At 42.0% G+C, this 20,665-nt stretch overlaps 1 protein-coding gene across 1 annotated transcript in view; it reads right to left on the reverse strand.

Moving 5' to 3' along the window:
• Window positions 1–6,965: 6,965 nt before the first annotated feature.
• The window catches only part of MPC2 (mitochondrial pyruvate carrier 2), a 47,150-nt gene continuing 33,450 nt past the window's right edge, over window positions 6,966–20,665 (reverse strand). Inside the window, exons 2-5 of the mRNA XM_073616110.1 lie at window positions 19,161–19,201; window positions 16,286–16,370; window positions 12,119–12,230; window positions 6,966–7,221 (exon numbers count right to left, since the gene is read on the reverse strand). Coding sequence (XP_073472211.1) covers window positions 7,164–7,221; window positions 12,119–12,230; window positions 16,286–16,370; window positions 19,161–19,201 — 296 coding nt within the window. The 3' untranslated portion in view covers window positions 6,966–7,163. The remainder of the gene's footprint in view (window positions 7,222–12,118; window positions 12,231–16,285; window positions 16,371–19,160; window positions 19,202–20,665) is intronic.

The raw sequence follows: 20,665 nt of genomic DNA on the forward strand, positions 1-20,665 counted from the left end.
ATAGGACAGCCCATTGAAATGGATGACATGCTTATGCATGAGCCCCCATTCTCACTATGTTGAGCAGCATTGGGTGTCATGTACATGCGCATTTGTGTGTTGTCATCTCAATGGGCTACCCGCACACAAAAAAACATGGTAAATAAGCTTTTTGACCCTTTAACCTGAAGCCCTACAGCACCCAAAAAAATGTGCATATGAGTTATGTCTGACATCATGGGTGAGATTTACTAAAACTGGTGCACACAGAATCTGGTGCAGCTGTGCATAAAAACCAGTCAGCTTCTAGGGTTTATTGTCAAAGCTTAAAGCGGAACTTCAGTCATTTTTTCATCTTTCCATCTATTAAATCTTCTACCCTTGTTGTTTTACCTTTTGGATGGTAAAACGATTTTCTGCCAGTAAATACCTTATTGTCAGGGCTGGGCTCAGCCCTTCCTTCTCAAAGCTGGCCGCTCAGCTGTCAGCTTATTGCCAGCTCCTATCTCTCCACAGTGACTCACCTGTTGATGATATCCTGCTCATCAGTCCTGCCTACTTAAGCCGTCCAGTCCAGATGATCTCTGCCTTTGCCTTGGTCACATCTCTAGAGACGCTCTCATGTGTTTCTGTTAAAGACTTGCTTGGCTGACATTTCTTCTGGCTTCAGATCCTTCTTGCTATTCTACTACGCTCATCTCCGGCTCTCTGACGTTTTGGCTTGTCTATCTGTTCCTGAACTCTGGCTATGTTTTGACTATGTTTACTCTGTTTACCTTTTTTTATTATTACTAAACAAGTGTAATTTAACTGTACTTCTGTCTCCGTCTGATTCATGGTTTCTGACAGTAGGAGAAGGCCATGAATTCAGAAGATGCAGTCAATCCACTTGTTGGTAATGTTTTTTCCAGATTGGATGAGCAGGATCACCGCATGAATCAGTTTGCCATGGCGTTGCAAACACACCTGAGTCGCATGGCCCACCTGGAATGTCCCACTGTGGCTGCTCTGGTACAACCTGTGTTGCAGGCCATCCCTGCTGCTGCTCCAGTCTCTGTGCAGGCACCTGCCTTGAGTATTAACTCTATAAAAAGTATGTCTGGTTCCGCTCCGCTTACCCAGCGATTTAGGGGCGATCAAGTCCAATGCAGAGGGTTTCTCAACCAGGTTGAGGTATACTTTGAGATGCTGCCCCAGGCGTTTCCCCCGGACAGAAGCAAAGTAGGTTTCGTGATATCTTTGCTTTCTGAGAGAGCCTTGCCTGGGCAAACTCTATGGGAGACATAAAAACCCGTTGTCTTGAGTTACCCTGAGTTTGTGACTTCTTTTAAAAGGGTATTTGACGTTTCTGCACACTCCGCTTCTGCTGCCAAGTGCCTCATGTCCATCAGAGTACGAGAACTGTTGCCAATTACGCCATTGAATTCCGCAATCTGGCAGAAGATGTTGATTGGAACCAGGGGCGTTGCTAGGTGGCAAAAAGACCAGGGCCTTCAGCCCGAAGTCCAAGGCTGGCACGGGGGGGCCTCTAGTGGCGCTGGGTTTTTTTGGTTGGGCGGAGGGGTTGTGTGGTTTTGTGGCAGGGGGGTAGGCTGACTTGCTGGTTGCTGCCTGGCTTACCAGTGCCCATCAATGCTGACCACTAAACTGACCTACCTACCTGACATACACTGACCTACCTGACCCGCACTGACCTACCTGACCCACACTGACCTACATACACTGACCTACCTGACCCACACTGACCTACCTGAAAACATTCTCGCGGGCAGGTGCTGTAGCCGCCCTTGCGTTGTATTTGGTCCGTCGGACCAGCATACAGACGAACGGTTTTACCAATAGAAACTGGTTCCGCCGGGAAGATTTGAAACATGTTTCAAATCTAAAGTCTGCCTGATTTTCAACTGAAAAGGTCTGTCGGAAGTCCGATGAACGGATTTGTTCCGGCGGACAAGTTTGTTCGAAAAGTCCGCTCGTGTGTACACGGCATTAGTGTTTGTCTTCAGGACAACCCAGTCTGGCCTAACCAGTACTTAGCAAACTCCTTTGGTAACTGTTTCAGGCTGATCTGGCAATGAATTCTGCTGTGACCCCAGTGCATAGGGGCCATTTCCATGATATTTCTATATAGATTAAGGCTCGGTTCACACCTAAACCGGCCACGGATCGCACAGCAACGCTATCCGTCCCTGTTCTCCATTTCAGGGACGAATCGGGACAGAATCTTTGCCTGAATTCGGCCCTGAAACGGAGGCAGACGCACAGCATTTCTGTGCAGTGCGCTCCACAGCCGCCCTGGAGACATGTGAACCGGCTCCATAGAGAGCCGGTCATATTCTCCTGCTATGCGAATTGGATGCGGAGAAACCCACATCCAATTTGCATAGGTGTGAACCCAGCCTAAAGGAAGAAAGTTGCCCATGCACAAAAATTATTTTGTATACTGAATGTATGCATTCAGTGTAACATTTCAGCTACCCATAGGGATAGTGGCACAAACCTTATGGATTCCAGCAGTCCAAGTGTAAAGGGAGAGATGAGAAATAAGAGCGATAAGTATTCGTAGTCCCAACATCCCCCAGAAGAATGTTAACAGTCCCATGTCCAAAAACAATCCTCAGGATTTTCCCCTAAGGCTCGATTCACATCTATGCATGTTGCTTTTGAGCATTTCTGCAGTGCTTTTTGAGGTACTTGGCGCGTCTTTGGACACACGTTTTTACTGCGATTTGCGTTTTTTTACACTGCATATAGCTGGTTGCTAAGGAGGGGGCTGGAAAGCCAGCCGTTGCATCCTTAACAACCGATGAGTCATCAGCTGTCAGCGGGCTTCCCTGCTGACAGCTTAATGTAAAAAGAAAAAAGAATTGCCAGCTAAAAAAAAAAAAAATTCACCCAAAAAAAAAAGTAGTGTAGTGTGACAACACAATAGACAGTTTTTGACAAGTCCTTTATTAAAAAGGTCTTCTTCCTCCTCCTCCGAGCTTCTCCCTCTGGTCTTCTCGTTGGTCCATTGTCTCCGTTTTTTTCCTTCCTCCACCGCTCCCGCCGACAACCCTCCTCCGATGCTGCATCCTGCTGATCTGCACGTCACTAACTCATCATGCCCGGTCGGTGACGTCAGTAGGGGCGGGGCCTCCAGATGATGTCATCCGGTGGCCACGCCCCATCATTATCTAAGAAATGCTTGACATTGGAGCAAACATAGCTTAACAGTTTAGTTGAGAGCCAACACATAAGCACACTAGTAACTAACAGTTATCATTCAAGGCATGTCCTGAATATACCAGTTTTAGGAAACCATCAAATCTGTGGAACTAGTTCCAGTTTATTGATTCAGCATATCCACCATATTGATCCAGGCCTAATGAACAATCACTTTGCCACAACTTAGCAAATACCAGTGGTAAGAACCAGAAGGTGTAAACTATAATTTATAGAGTTCTTTACATTTATTTATGTTCTAAACATTAATAGTATTGTTGAACAGCTGCCACCAGAACAGTAGACAATGGGAAATACATGTGATAGAGAGTGTCTTAGCTTTGTGCACTTTATGTAACAAAGTAAGACGAATAAATATATTTTTATTGCTGCATCCCTGTTGGAGAGATTGTTCTTCACTTCCTGAAAATGGGCACTAAATATTTTATGTACACAGCATGCTTTGAAATTAAGAATATCATAATATGAAAAGCTTTGTATAGACTACATAGCTATAATGTGTTCAAAATAATAGCGGTCCAACATCATTAACCAGATCAATAACCGTTTATGGTATAAATTATATTTCCACATGGCAAATAATTTACTAGTAGGTGTAGTAGAGTAATAGAAAACCAACAGACCCAACAGTCATGACATGCATGCCTCTGATTCTGTGTAATTGAATGATTAATTGAAAGGGGAGTGTTCAAACTAGTAGTGTGGAGTTCAATTAGTGAGGTCATTCAGTCTGAAGAAATAAATAAATAAAAAAAAAAATATATATATATATATATATATATATATAAATAAATAAATAAATAAGTGTCAAACAGGTGGCCCCACTTTTTTTACCCAACAAAAAACACATTCCATTGCTGCTGCACCTGCAGGGTTCTTGTGAGGAAAATTGCAGGGACCTGGGAAAAGTGTGTGGGCTGCTCAGGATTCATAGGAAGAGGGGTATGTGGGCAAGTGCATCCGCAGCTGCTGCTAGAGTGCTGACAGCGGATGGAGCCCGTCCTAGCTCAAAGGTTTAAAGAAGGAATGGTAAACCCTGGAAGTCGCAAATCTACGGTGTTTTACTGCAATTAATGGAGTGGTAACCTCAGCCTGGACGCTGACCAGGACACACATCCAACACGCTTCACTCCACCCCCAGGGCTTGGACATGGGGAAAATTGCCGGGTCGGCTTGCCCTTAGATGTAATTTCTTATTGGGAGTATCTCACTATGAATTAAATTTTTGTTGTAGGGAATGCCAGAAATCTGACTTGTATCTTAGTGTAGACTTCTGGGAAAATTAGTGAGCCAAATCACACAAGCTGGAATATTTCTGGGGGGAATTCTGTACATATTCTGTGTACAGAACAGCTCCAGGTAGCCATATTGCGTTGCATTTTACAGAAAACTACAGAGCTGCAAATTGAAAAGGAAAGGACATTTTTAATAACATTTAATTACAAAAAGACTTGAGTTGCAATTGCATATGCTATATATTACTATATATAGCTTTCTGTTGGTGGTATTTGATCACCTCTGCGGTTTTTATTTTTGCGCCAGAAAAAAAAAAAAAAAGCACTTTTGGAAAAAAAAAAAAATCAATACATTTTACTTTCAGCTATAAAACATACCCAATGGAAAAAAAAAAAAAAAATGTATTCATCAATTTAGACCAATATGTATTCTACTACATATTTTTGGTAAAAAAAAATACCAATAAGCGTATGATTGTAGATGCGATAACATTTTTGCGGAAACCAAACTATGGGATACTTTTATGGCTTCGGCCAGTAGACAAGTGTTAAAGACAAAGGCAGCAAAATGTACATTTCTCTCTGAAAATCTGAGTACAATAGGTTGTTCCAGACATTGTTCAGAAGAACAACATACTTTAAGACGTTGGTTGGACAGGGGAAAAAAAAAAAAAAAAAGACTCAAACAATGATCAGCTCCAGGGTGATCAAAGAAGGTATAAAGTTACCTGTGAGTACTGTAACAATTAGAAGACGTCTATGTGAAGCCAAGCTTTCGGCAAGAAGCCCCCTGCAAAGTCCCATTGTTGAAAAAACGATATGTGCTAGAAGAGGTTTCCCAACGAACATCTTGACTGGCCTAAAGAAAATTGGTGCAACATTTTGTGGACTGATGAAAGCAAGAGATTGTTCTTTGTGGGTCTAGGGGCCGCAGTTTGTCAGACAACCGCAAACACTTAATTCAAGCCACAGTACATTGTGAAGGCCGTGAATCATGGTGGCACAAGCATCAGGATATGGGGATGTTTATCATACTATGGTGTTGGGCCCATATATCGCATACCAGGGATCATAGCTCAGTTCAAATACATCAAAATACTCAAAGAGGTCATGTTGCCTAATGCGGAAGAGGAAAGGTCTTGTTGAAACACCTATTTCAAGGGTAACGACCCCAAACACACCAGTAAGCGAGCTGATACTTGGTTCTAGACCAGGGGTCGCAAACTGGTGGCCCTCCAGCTGTTGCGAAACTACAAGTCCCATCATGCCTCTGCCTGTGGGAGTCATGCTTGTAACTTTCAGCCTTGCAATGCCTCATGGGACTTGAAGTTTCGCAACAGCTGAAGGGCCACCAGTTTGAGACCCCTGTTCTAGACCAACAAGATTAACGTTATGGAGTGGCCAGCCCAATCCCTGGACCTTAATCTAATAGAAAACATCTGGGGTGACATAAAAAATGCTGCTTCTCAGGTAAAACCAAGTTATGCAGAGGAATTGTGGAATGTAGTGCAATCATCCTGGGCTGGAATACCTGTTCACAGGTGCCAGAAGTTGGTCGACTCCATGCAACACAGATGTGAAGCATTTCTCAGAAACAGCAGTTATACAACTAAATTATTAGTTCAACTTGAAGCATTTTTCAGTTTATTCAGTAAATGTTTGAGTTTGTAAACGAAAAATGCAGACACTGCTATTTTTTGGAAAAGCCTGATATTCCTTTTTCTTCACTTTCTGTAAAATAATAACAAAAATTTGAAAAACTTTTCTTCACGGTTTGATTTGGAATAGACTGTGCAGTGTTCCCAATGCATTTGTGTGTATGGAAATAAAGGCTATTATAAGGATTTTGAGTTTACTCACTTTTTTAAAACACACTGCTGCTATATTTAAGGCAACTGTATATCACCCTACAGAAGGGAATTCTTGATCATCTTATAATTAAGGCCTCTTACACACAAGAAGCAGGGCTCCGTTGAAGTCTGCCTGCTCAGCGGGGAATCTGTCCGATTATCCCTGCTGAGCAGGCGGGTGGCTGGTACATGTCTGTTCCGCTTATGCAGAGCGGACACAGACCACTCTCTTCTATGGGTGATCGGATGTAAACAGACCGCCTGTCCGTTTATACCCGACTGCCATCTGATCCGATAGATGGGGGGGAACAGATCCTCATCCGTCTGTTTTTAGAGAACGGACACAGACCACTCTCTTCTATGGGTGATCGGATGTAAACAGACCGCCTGTCCGTTTATACCCGACTGCCATCTGATCCGATAGATGGGGGGGAACAGATCCTCATCCGTCTGTTTTTAGAGAACAGGATCCGATGTCAGCAGGTGTCCGTTGACACCTGCGGCTCCATAGAAGTGACTGGAGGGTGTCCAATCAGGTGAATCCGATTGGTTTCCTGTGTGAAAGGGCCCTAAACTGTATGTTTGCAGCTGGAATACTGTAAAGTTATCTGTCGACAGAGGCATCTGAAACCTCTATTTAATACTAGAGAATCTAATCTTCAAAAAATAATCTTGCCACTGTTAAAAGTTAAGTTTATTAATTTAAGGAGGAACATCAAGGTTTATAAAAATCAGTCCAACAAACCATTTAGTATTTTATCAGTACACATAGAACACTTTGTTGTGCGTCAAAACAGCAAAATGTTTGGCTAAACTGATAACACATCTACTGCTTGTCTTCTTAGATATTAAAATGACTTGTAGGCAAAATTGTTCAAGGCTCTGCTTTCTTTTGTTCTTCATTGGCACCTGATTTTAGTTGTTGATGGTACCTAAAAAGAGGAAATAAGGGAAAACAAATAGAGTAAATCTAACACACCATCCCCTTGGAATCCTGTAGTGTACGTACATACTACATAATTTTGTAAAAACATATCATGCAGCGTGTAGGTCTACAAGGGACAGTAACTAGATAATGCAAAAACTGTTATTAACAGATAGAACCACACATAATATCGTAATATAAATGAACAGGAACAGAAAGAAATAACACCAATCTTTGTATTGATCACAAAAAAAAAAAAAAAAAAAAAAAAAAAAAAATGCGAAAAAGCCGTAACCTCCAAGGCCCCAATCACACCTGAGCGTTTTGTAGCTCAAAGCGCTTTCTGTCGGGTGGAAAGTCACATAGGATACAGTCAGTTACTACATTGTTAAATGAGTAGAAGATAAGAGGCTAGCATCTAACTAGGGTCCCTTAGTGATGCAAGATGTGGAACAATGCAAAGCTGCTTGGCACAAGTTAAAATATATCATCTTTCACCTCATTTAAACTACATGCTACATAAATAGTTTATAAAACCATCTATGATTACTTTTTACCTGTGTGGATCCTCCAGAGCGTTGGTTCCCCATTACTGGGACTCCACTTGTTGTTTTATCCCCCTTTGGGGTCTGGCCTGACCTTCCCAATCTTGATCTGCATCCAGGCCACCATCCCATCACAGACTTCCATGGTGGATGTTATGAAGATAAAGCATTGCCGAGACTGATATTTCCAGGAGGAAAACTTACCCTGAGATTCATAGAGGACAAGACAAAGTTTGTTTTACCTGGAGAAGGTTTATATTTCCATACGGGAAGAAAACCTTTTTGGGCTCCAGCTGGTGAGCTTTTTTATAGAGCTTAAAGTGATTGTAAAGTCTATTTTTTCCCCTATAAAGATAACAAACTTGTTATACTTGCCTGCTCTGTTGCAGTGGCTTTGCACAGAGCAGCTCGGATCTTCCCCTTCTCCAGGTTCCTATTCTGTGATCCTGGCCCCTCCTTCCTGGTCAGTGCCCCCACAGCAAGCGACTTGCTATGGGGGCACCCGAGCCAAGTCACAGCTTCACAGTCACAGCGGCACCTCTGCTGTCTCTCAGCGAATCAGAAAGGAGAATCTCGGATGGCTGAGACACTCCTGGACATTGCGGACCTCGGGTAACTGTTAGGGGGGCTGCGGCACACAAAAGGTTTGTTATCTTAATGCATAGAATGCATTAAGATAAAAACCTTCTGCCTTTACAAATACTTTAATAGCTTTCCAGATTCCTATCTAATTGGCAAGAAAGGCTAAGATTCCCCAGAGCAGAGAGATGCATATTTTTTCCTTGCTTCTAGTGAGTGTATATACAGTGCCTTGCAAAAGTATTCACCCCCTTGGCTTTCTACCTATTTTGTTACATTACAGCCTTTAGTTCAATGTATTTTTAATCTGAATTATATGTGATGGATCAGAACACAATAGTCTAAGTTGGTGAAGTAAAATTAGAAAAATATATACATAAAACTATTTTTCAGAAAAAAATAATTGGCATGTGCGTATGTATTCACCCCCTTTGTTATGAAGCCCATAAAAATCTCTGGTGCAACCAATTACCTTCAGAAGTCACATAATTAGTGAAATGATGTCAACCTGTGTGCGCACGCAATCAAAGCGTCACATGATCTGTCATATATACACACCTTTTTGAAAGGCCCCAGAGGCTGCAACACCTAAGCAAGAGGCACCACTAACCAAACACTGCCATGAAGACCAAGGAACTCTCCAAACAAGTAAGGGACAATGTTGTTGAGAAGTACAAGTCAGGTTAGGTTATAAAAAAAAATATCCAAATCTTTGATGATCCCTAGGAGCACCATCAAATCTATCATAACCAAATGGAAAGAATATGGCACAACAGCAAACCTGCCAAGAGACGGCCGCACACCAAAACTCACGGACCGGGCAAGGAGGGCATTAATCAGAGAGGCAGCACAGAGACCTAAGGTAGCCCTGAAAGAGCTGCTGAGTTCCACAGGCAGACTGGAGTATCTGTACATAGGACGACAATAAGCCGTACGCTCCATAGAGTTGGTCTTTAAGGCAGAGTGGCCAGAAGAAAGCCATTACTTACAGCAAAAAAACAAAATGGCACATTTTGAGTTTGCAAAAAGGCAAGTGGGAGACTCCCAAATCATATGGAGGAAGGTGCTCTGGTCTATTGAGACTAAAATTGAACTTTTTGGCCAAAGAAAACGCTATGTCTGGCGCAAACCCAACACATCACATCACCCAAAGAACACCATCCCCACAGTAAAACATGGTGGTGGCAGCATCATGCTGTGGGGATGTTTTTCAGCAGTCGGGACAGGGAAACTGGTCAGAGTTGAGGGAAAGATGGATGGTGCTAAATACAGGGATATTCTTGAGCAAAACCTGTACCACTCTGTGTGTGATTTGAGGCTAGAACGGAGGTTCACCTTCCAGCAGGACAATGACCACAAACACACTGCTAAAGCAACACTTGAGTGGTTTAAGGGGAAACATGTAAATGTGTTGGAAGGGCCTAGTCAAAGCCCAGACCTCAATCCAATAGAAAATCTGTGGTCAGACTTAAAGATTGCTTTTCACAGGTGCAAACCATCCAACTTGAAGGACCTGGAGCAGTTTTGCAAGGAGGAATGGGCAAAAATCCCAGTGGTAAGATGTGGCAAGCTCATAGAGACTTATCCAAAGCGACTTGGAGCTGTGATATCCGCAAAAGGTGGCTCTACAAAAGTATTGACTTTAGGGGTGTGAATAGTTATGCACATTGACTTTTTCTGTTATTTTGTCCTATTTGTTGTTTGCTTATATATATATATAATAATAAAAAAAAAAAAAAAAACACAACACGCAACTTCAAAGTTGTGAGCATGTTCTGTAAATGAAATGATACAAATCCTCAAACAATCCATGTTAATTTCAGGTTATGAGGCAACAAAACAAAAAAATGCCAAGGGGGTTGAATACTTTTGCAAGGCACTGTATTGGTGGGGGCTCATGGATGTTAATTCAATTTTTACAATACTGGGTGGAGTGCAATGGTAGTTTAAGGCTGTACATTTACTTATTTCTGGTGAGCGAATAGATGTACTACATTGAACCACTGGATGACCTTTTACACACGGTGGTTACCAAATTTACATTACTGACTGTTTTTGCATTAATATTTTGGGACTATATTATCTTACTTTGGAATTTTACGCATACGTTTTCTTATATACTGTTCAATATTTATATAGAGCGCTGCACACCATTGGTGCCATTTGTTACTTGAGGGAGTTGTATAATCACTCTTGTGTGCTAGCTGCTGCCGTTCACATAGTGCTCACTTTCTATTTTGCTTTACCCAAATTAGTAAGACCTTAAAAAAAAAAAAAACGGAAGCTTATGAAGGTCCTGCATACAATTGAAATAAAGTTTCTCCACTGTTCAAAAGTAGTTTCTGGTTGTGTCATTATGGTAAAGATTGTGTCTTTGTGAAGGTTGTGTCAGTCCAGTACTAATTGTGGCACTGCAGACATGTTTTTGGCGTTGTCAGTACATCACCGTTCGTGTCTCTGTGGAGAGTTCTGGTTGTGTCAGTAGGGCACCGATTGTGTCTCTGGAGGCTTCTGGTTATTATGGCAGTACAGCACCAATGGTGTCTCTGTGGAGGCTTCTAGTTGTGTCAGTACGGCACCGATGGTGTCTTTGTGGAGCCTTCTGGTTGTGTCAGTACGGCACCGATGGTGTCTTTGTGGAGCCTTCTGGTTGTGTCAGTACGGCACCGATGGTGTCTCTGTGGAGGCGTCTGGTTGTGTCTCTGTGGAGGCTTCTGGTTGTGTCAGTACGGCACCGATGGTGTCTCTGTGGAGGCGTCTGGTTGTGTCTCTGTGGAGGCTTCTGGTTGTGTCAGTACGGCACCGATGCTGTCTTTGTGGAGACTTCTGGTTGTGTCAGTACATTACTTATGTTGTTATCTCTGCAGTTATCTTGTAGAAGACTTGTCAGATCTCTCACCCAGTCTTCCTCAGAAAGAGACTTGCCTATTTTTCTGGCACTCTAACAGAAACTTACTGACAGAACTTTTTAGAAGCAATGTATTAGAATATTTATATTATGCAGAGATAGCTTTGGTAAATTCTGTTCTTGTTGATTCCAAATAAATTGAAATTCAGTGCATTTAAAATTCATAGGAATGCTAAATCATTTTAAGGTAACTTAAAATGCTTGATGAGCGTAAAAAGGATGATTAGCATCATTCCGCTTCAGGTTAAACAAACACAACAAATACATGCTAATGAAGCACCACGACTACTATGATTACAGTGCAGTAACTTATGGCAACCACATTTTAGATTATCGCTGGCCAAACCCTTTGTGAATTTCGGCTGGTTCCTGATGAACCGGACACAATTTGCTTCATGGGTGGCCTTGTCAGCCCACACTTCAACTAAAATATCAAAAGAGTCAGGCAGAAAACTGTCAGCCATATCTAATCAGATGCAGCCGCTGTTTAGGTATTCCGGCAGCTGCCAAAATACAATAACCTAGTGGGAGCAATTCATCCACACAAGGTTAGTGTGGATGGAGGAATCTTCTAGATTCCTATAAAAAAAGAATCAGTGTCGAGTCAGCTATAATAAAAAGGTACAATCTGGTTACTTAATTTAATCTCTAACCTAATAAAGAAGAACTGTTTACATTGGTGCAAAAGAAAGCAGAAAGTCGCTCTACCACTACAGTGAAAAGGTGCCCTGGATACACTGAAATACTATATATTTACAACCAGAAAGCTAATTACAATATTATATCACATGACAGGTAAGCAAACACTCCATCCAGTTTTTAAAAGGATTAGTAATGATACTTTACCTATACCAATTGATTTGAATACATACCTCCATATTCTAAACAGCTGGGTACCTCCTGCACAGCCAACAAAGAAGTTAACAGCGAACAGAGACCAGTTTTTCGGTATAATCACTAGAGAATATCGTGACCATATCAGCCCTGTCAGAACATTTTAAAATATACAGAAAAATGTCAGTATGAGGAAACTAAACCTTTACACATAAGCAAAAAAATGTTCTCATAACTGCAAGTAACAGGTTTATGTTGATATGATTTATAACCGTTTTACAAAAAGTAACTTTTTTTTTATAGAAGATGCAAGAGTGCTGAAAAAAAAAAAAAAAAAAAAACAAACAAACAGCGTCTAGGGTCCAGCGCTGTTTTCCCACACTCGGTCCTTGTTACAGCTGTGGGTGCCGCCATCTTGGATATGGGAATTGGCTGTGGCTTCCTGAGGAACCACAGCCAGTTCCCCACTGCATGGCACTTTCTGAATGGCTCTGCAGCCTCCTGAGCATATGTCCTATCCCAGGGGGCACCGGGGCGAGACATCATTCTCACCTAAGCGGACCTTGTTCCCCTCCTTCCCCCCAAAAAAAAAATCTGGGGGGGGGGGGGGGGGGGCTGGGGGAGGAGAGAACCAGCATGACTTCACTTTTGGAGTGAAGTTCCACTTTAATTCCTTCCTACCCTAGCCCTCTTCCCAACTTATTATTTAAAGAGGAACTGCAGTCTGCACACATAATTTGTAATAAAAACATCTTTGCCATTCTGAAGCTGATTCTGTACTTGCCAAATATGCTGCAGAAATCTCCCTCCACTCAGTCTGGCTGCATCCATTTTAAATGAACCCTTTACAGCCACTTTTGCCTACAGGTAAGCCTATAATAAGGCTTACCTGTAGGTACCGTGAATTCCCCCTAAACTTGCACAGTTTAGGAGATATATTCACTGTATACACATGTGCCAATGTCATCGGCACGTGCGCACTGAAGAAATGTCTCGTTTGTGCAGTGTACGGGGAGCGCTGCAACAGCTTCGTTCTAAGGCGAGTATTTCATAATGAACTAGTATGCGATGCATATTAGCTCATTGTGTCTGTCTTGCAGGTTGTTTTTTTTTTTTTTTTGAGAGTTTAAAACCACTTTAACTGTGGGCAGCTAAAGTTGCTGTCTGTTCACTTCCTGGATTTACACAGAGGCATGCCTCCAGCTCTTAAGCTCTCATTGGCCCTCTTATGACTCTTCCCCCCTCCTTGGCAAACTCTCACAAGAGAGTGAGAGAGCTGTGCATGATGTCATAAGTCAAGGCTTTTTACCAGTCAAGAAACAGGAAGTGGGCTGTATTAGGTATTTACTGGCAGAAAAAAAATGATTTTTTTCCAACGTTTAAACAAGGGCAAAAGATTTAATAGACGGAAAGTTGAAAAAATTACTTAGCTATGACCTTAGACCTTTGCTATGTAATTTTAGTGGTATAAAATGCAAGTAACCATTTGTCTGCCACCAAACTTTTAAAAAAGGGAGGAAGGGTGGACATAGTATTCTGTAATGCCATTTTAACCCCTTCCCACCGCCACCTCTTGGCCCTTTATCCACTTCGGTACCAGGCACTTTCACCACCTTCCTGCCAAGGCCTATTTTCAGGTTTGAATGACAACTGCGTGGTCATCGAACACTGTAACCATATGAAATGTTAATTATTTTTTTTCACACAAATAGAGGTTTCTTCTGATGGTATTTAATCACCACTGTTTTTTTTTTTTCCTTGCTAAATAAAAAGGAAAAGACTGATAATGTTGGAAAAAACTTGCAAATAAAGAATCTTTCTTCGTAAATTTAGGCCAAATTGTATTCTGCTTCATTTCTTTGGCAAAAATAACCCAAATCAGTATTTATTTAGGAATTTCGTGAGACCCAAAAAAAACCAAAAAACAAAACAAAAAAAAAAAAAAAACAAAACCCCACACACCAGGACAGTACAAATATCCACCCAAAATGACCAGCATCATATCTGGTGTGGCGGTGATCAGAAGCTGACTGGTCATTTCTTTATTAAATTTTTTTTCAAACACGCTGTGACCAGAGCAATACAGCGTTACAAAAGTAACACTGTACTACTCTGAGGAAGTGATCAGTTTTTTATTTTCCTTTTTACATATTATAAATTACTTATACCAGCGAGTTTCACTGCTATAAGCAAACATTTTTAATGGATTAAATTGGATTCCTTGTTTACTATTGAGGTTATCTGTGACTGGCCACAGCTAATCACATGGTATAGACAGGCTGAGATTGTCCTTGTACAATGTGATCACGGTGACCATCCACAGAGATAAAAACACAATAGTACAGAATTGATGGCATGAATGAAAACCATCCATTGTGTACAATTGCCATGTGGTCGGTTGTGATTGGTCATCCCAGGCAAAAATGAGCAGAGCCATTATGAGAGGCTCTGTGCCTTGTGGTCACAACAGCCAAATTACAGCGATCACAAAATATAAACGCCACTATGGTTTACATATGAGAGTCCTCCCCTCCTTCCCATAACAGAGGAAGAAGAATTTCATAAATTAGATGGAATGATCTTAGAGAGGTAGCCAGCAGCATATTTAAGGTGGTGGTGGTGGGGGGGTTAAAGGTTATCGTGGGATTTTTTAAATTTTTTCTCTACTCCATCCTCATTTCATCTCCCTCCTGCCTCTGTAGTGCCAGTATCCTATCACAATAACTGCCTCATCTTTATCCCCCCCCCCCCCCCACTATAAGTGACCTGTACATTACCCCTTCATCTCCTCCTCCTTCTGTGTATGACCTGTGTATTAAAGTGGAGTTCCACCCATTTCATACACTTCCTCACTCTGGTATCCCCTTTGAGCATCCTTTTTGCCATGCAAATTTTTTATTTATTTATTTTTTTTAAAAGAAAAGGGAAACACCTTAATTATCTTTTTTCTCCTGCATTTCCAGCAATCCCCGCCTAGGCGATTATGTCACTAGGCGATTCGAAAGGGCCCCTGGGATAGAGGCGTCATGTATTCCAGGGGTCCTTGCGAGTCTCCTAGTGACGAAATCTTGCGATGATTGATGGCAACATCTGCCGACGCCGCTATGGCAACGTGTCAGGACTAAAGAGGAAGGAGCGCCATGACATTACTGCGCAGGCACAAGATCTGGGAGGTGCATGCTGGGTATCCAGCTGCACCGATTCCCGGAAATGGATAGAAGAGGGCTTCAGATGCCCACAGTGGAGATGGACCCTGCCAGTTTCTAAGATCCAGACCTTTTTATTTATGTTTGAATTGAAAAAAAATGGACTACTAGAATAACACTAAAAATATTGCATATAGAGTGGAGCAAGTTAGAGCGGAGCAAGTTAGAGCAGAGCAAGTTAGAGCAGAGCAAGTTAGAGCAGAGCAAGTTAGAGCGGAGCAAGTTAGAGCGGAGCAAGTTAGAGCGGAGCAAGTTAGAGCGGAGCAAGTTAGAGCGGAGCAAGTTAGAGCGGAGCAAGTTAGAGCGGAGCAAGTTAGAGCGGAGCAAGTTAGAGCGGAGCAAGTTAGAGCGGAGCAAGTTAGAGCGGAGCAAGTTAGAGCGGAGTCTTAAAAAAAAAAAAAAAAATTTAACTAAGTGACTCGAACTCCACTTTTAATAATGCCCTGCAAATTATGCACCAGTACCAGGTTCCATGTTCTAAAAAAACAAAACAAAAAAAAGCCTGGTAAAGTAGGGGTTCAAAATTTCACTATTAACCATTTGGTGACCAGGAGTCATTGATGCCTAGATTTCCAAGCCAAATTTAGCAACATCAGCATGTACACCTAAACAATTCGTACATTTTTTTTTTTTGTTTTTTGGGGATGTGTAAGGCTTTTATTGGATACACTGTTTTAATAAAATTACCTTTGTTCTGGTTCTATTACAGGCTGACAAATGTGCAAACAATAACTCAATATATTTGTACCTGACAATTTCAATATTAAATAAACTTTACAAGTAAACAATACAGCCTGAAGGTAGCAGTGTTCATTAGCAAGCTAAAGGCTTTCATTCTTTACGGTGAGGCTTCCTGGCTGTATGTGATCACCACAGAATGGAATATGGTTAATAAAAAAATGCATATGAATGGCTTTCATGGTAAAGTCACCAGGCAGATACATCATGAATAAAATATATATATTTTAACAGAATGTACATTTCAGCAATGTCATTTACCTGTAGCCATTAGTACACCAGACTGGGCAGGACTTAATTTTTCTGCAGGTCTTGTCATGTCAGCTAATCCAGCAACCACCAGCCCCTACAAGTCAATGGGATAAAAAACACAAACTGACTAGAACAAAAATGGAAGTTACTGAAAACGTCCAAAGAGCACTTTTTCAGGCATTATTGGAGTGTGTTGCAATTAAATTTTTCCTTATGAGAGCCATCTTAACGGATACTACTTAAGTTGCTCCAATTTTAGAAAAGGTTCCTGCACTACTTTGGTCCGAATTGGGTGCGATTTCAGCCCTTGGACAGGTTCCTAAGTAGCATCCAAGTCAGATCAAGTCGCGGGTAAAGTCGTACGACTTTGCCATCCCCAGCAGTGTCAAACGAGCCTAAGGCCCCTTTCACACGGGCGGACTGTCAGTTTTTTTAGGCAGACCTGAACAACGCTCCATACAAGTATATTGAGCGACGGATGTCAGCGGTGATATGTCCGCTGACATCCCACCAGCTCCGATCCGCTAAAGTGTGACAGAGGAAAACCCTACTTTTCCATCGGTCTGGCGGAACAGATGAAAACGGACTCTACGGTCTGTCTTCATCCGATCCCCCATAGAGGGGAGTGGCGCTCTGACAGGACGTTCCCTGCACAGTGTGCAGAGACAGACCTATCATCTGCCTGCTCAGCGGGAATCGACGGAGCGATCCCCCGCTGAGCAAAGCGGAGCCCGTACACGTCTGTGTGAAAGGGCCCTAAAGAGTAATAAAGAAATAAACCACAAAAACACTGAAGGTACAAAGCAAACAATAGGTCCCTAAAAGCTTGCACATACTTGTAGAAGGCTGCAGTACCCACCATTGCCAATTCTGTTCTGCTTGGGAAAGGCATTAGCACTTTATGGTAGTGTTGAAACTAGCCTGTGCCTTTGCGCCTCACACTCATTCCTGTTGGCCAGTCAATATAATGGGCTCTCTCACTGACTAATGGAAATGTTCAGTCAAGATAGCTTATGCAAGATTTAAGAGTGCTTTACACAACTGGAACCCCTTGGGGTCTACTATAGGCAGGATGTAGAACATCAAAGTTCTGTACAGTCAATCATTACTGGCAAAATAAAGTACAACTCCAACCAAGACATTTCCTTTCATTCTAAATAGAATAAGAGAAAAAGGGAAGGGTTAAACCCCTTTGTTTTTTTTCTGTCTGTGTTCCCTGTAGAAAAGTTTTGGCTGGAATTTCAACAGTTAATAATTAAATTAGACAATGTTTTCATAAAGTAATTACATCTAGCATGAGTTAAAAGGTGATCATTTTGGAGGTGCATCCTGATTCCAATCTCAAGGAGGATATGTAAAGTGGCTAGGCTGGAATCCCAGAGGATCAATACACCTAGGGTTTTCCCCAGAGGACCAACAGATCAAGCCAGGTTAAACATTTCAGTTGATTGGCCAGGTGTTCCACTCAACACCCCAGTTTAAGGAACACCCCACACTCCGGGGAATTAACTAAACTCCCTGCGCAGAAACTGTCTGAAATGGCATTTACCACTTTAACCAAGCAGAGAGAAATGTCTCAGGTCATCCCTCTCTGCTTGTGCAGTGATTAAATTACATGAGCAGAGCCTGTAGGGTTAACACACCTCCTTCTCCTTTCTGCTCTGAGTTGAGCGGGGAAGTGAGGGTGGGCAGGAAGACTAGAGCATGCAGTTTAAGCTCTATGGTCTGTATGCTGTGTGTCACAGCCACAGAACGGAGAACTGATCACTGCTAACAAAAGGGTCTTGTGCCACTTTGTTAATTAGCAACATCTGCTCCATTTATATTTGGAAGAGCATTGCGCTTCCACCCATACGGTCTAGAATACGTAAACTTTTGGCCCTTTGTCAAAAATCCTTTAGGTAAAAATGTATTTTCTGTCATTCACCTTGATTAGTTAAACTAAGTGATCAATGAAGGCAAGGCAACAATGTGGCATTCTAGAGGTTTAAACAGGATTGGCTTAATTTATTAACAAGCATTATTAACAAGCAACTGAGAAGGCCAGTAGGCCAGGTAGCAATTTGGACATCCAAATAAGAACTGGAGCATTACATAACCACAGATTTAGAGGAGTAAAAAGAGGGCTTCATTTTTTACATTTCTTTTTTAAATTGGAGAGGAATTAGTTAGATGGGGTGGGGGTTAGGGGGAGCCCAGAGTTCAGCTTTAATATGCAGTTAGCGACATTCTGATGGTTGCTTTTTTCATAATTTGCACACCACTGTCCTCATATGTGCAAGCCTGCCAATTTATTCAAGCCCTGGGCATAGCCGAGTGGGGGAATATAGGTTCAACACCACCCAAAATAATGAAATGGGTTGATACACTGGGTGGTGCTGTAGGGGGAACATGCAAATGGCAAGGAGTAACTGAGGACAGTTTATGCTGGCAGCAGTCTCATTCAGCTGCCTCTTTAGTGCACCAACAATTCAGACTTTTATTTGAATTGCATGCAATTGCAATACTTTTTTTTACCTCATGCTCTGGTAAGCTTGGCCTTTAGAGTACATAATTTAGTGGACAAAATTAACAGCAATTAAAGCAGACCTTTATCATAAATGCAACTAGCCAGGTATGGTCTGCAGAATTCTAAATTCTTCTCTCTGCTGGACAATCCCTGCTAAAGAATCAGCTGTCGATTGGCTGCCTCTCCCTAAAGGTTGCCTCTCCTAAACCCCCAAGTCAGCTCATATAACCAATGCACCATCATTTAAAGATTCTGGGATAATTGTCTGTATTGACAATTTTCCTTTTTTCCTAATTACAGCGATGTGTTCTCATGCGACTTATACCTACAGTAGAGCGAATAATAAAAAGTTAAATATCCAGTACAGAGACTTACCCATTTCATTATGGGAGCCCAGAAAAACACAGTCTTGGGTCCTAAAAAAGAAAGGGGGGGGTTGGGAGAGAGAAGTTCAGTACGAGTCTATTATCACATCTGCCAATCCATCTTAAATCAAGCTTCTCTTGAAGTGTAATTAGGCTTTTGCTGTCAAATTTTAGAAACCCCCACTAAATATGTTATGTTCCCATTCACACAGCATACCTAGACATCATTTTCATTCTAGTTGTTTTTTTGGGGTTTTTTTTTGGAGCAGTGTTATATATGACCCTATAGGCCAGGGATATGCAATTAGCAGACCTCTAGCTGTGGCAAAACTACAAGTCCCATCATGCCTCTGCCTCTGGGTGTCATGCTTGTGGTTGTCAGAGTCTTGCAATGCCTCATGGGACTTTTAGTTCTGCAACAGCTGGAAGTCCGCTAATTGCACATCCCTGCTATAGGCAGTTGTAAGGTCAGTTTTTTTTGTTTTTTAAGTGCATTAACATACAATGTACCACCCAAACCTTCCAATTTTTTTTTTTTTTTAACAGTGAATTTTATTTTATTAAACATATAAGACAGTACATACACTTTCAGCATTATACTAGGATCTAACAGCAGTCGATAGACTACAATATGCAATCATACACATAAAAGGGTTCTTCCATTCCACTCCAACCTGTGGCGACGGACGAAATATATACAGTACATGAAGTGTGACATCTTACTGGAGTGATACAGTATTAGTAAATAAGTCTCTAGGGAAGTATCAGACGCTACTTCAAGGTGTAAGATATCCAATATACCAAACCCCCTCCCAAACGAGGGGGAAGAGGGGGGAGGGTGAACAAGTGGGGCCACCCCATCTCAGGGGCGGCCACATGCATCCACCCAACTCGACCACACTTTATCGAATTTTTGAGGACAGTTTCTGCTCTCATAGGTCAGGCGATATAGCGGCAGAACATTATTTACCGCCGCCTCCCAAGCCTCCACGGTGGGTGCCTCTTTTTTCTTCCAATTAAGGAGTATTTCTCTCCTTGCATAAAATAAGGAATATGTTAGGCATTGTTTGGTATAGCGGTCTCCCTCAATCTCTCCTAAGTAGCTGAGCAAAAAAGTTAAAGGATCCATTGGAATCTCTGTACCACATACCACCTCAAGTTTGTTTGCTACCGCATTCCAAAACGGACCTAGTTTGGGACAGGACCAGACCATATGAAAGAAGGAGCCCACCTCTGCCCCACATCTAGTGCAGTCAGAAGTCTTTTCGGGGTAAATTTTTGCTAGACGTTGGGGCGTGTAGTAAGCTCTGTGGATAAATTTTAACTGAATAAATCTATCCTTGGCAGCAATCATGGACGGGATAAACGTAGTCAGACATTCCTCCCACTCATCCTCCCCCAGCGAGGAGATATCCGCCTGCCACTTGGCCCTAGTTCTATCAGTTTTAATGTCATGAGCGACTGTTAAATATAAATAAAGGGAGGATAGGGGTTTCTCCAGCATCCCAGAGATCA

The sequence above is a fragment of the Aquarana catesbeiana genome, linkage group LG02 (genome assembly GCF_042186555.1).
Source record: "Aquarana catesbeiana isolate 2022-GZ linkage group LG02, ASM4218655v1, whole genome shotgun sequence".
In the NCBI taxonomy this organism is placed as follows: Eukaryota; Metazoa; Chordata; class Amphibia; order Anura; family Ranidae; genus Aquarana; species Aquarana catesbeiana.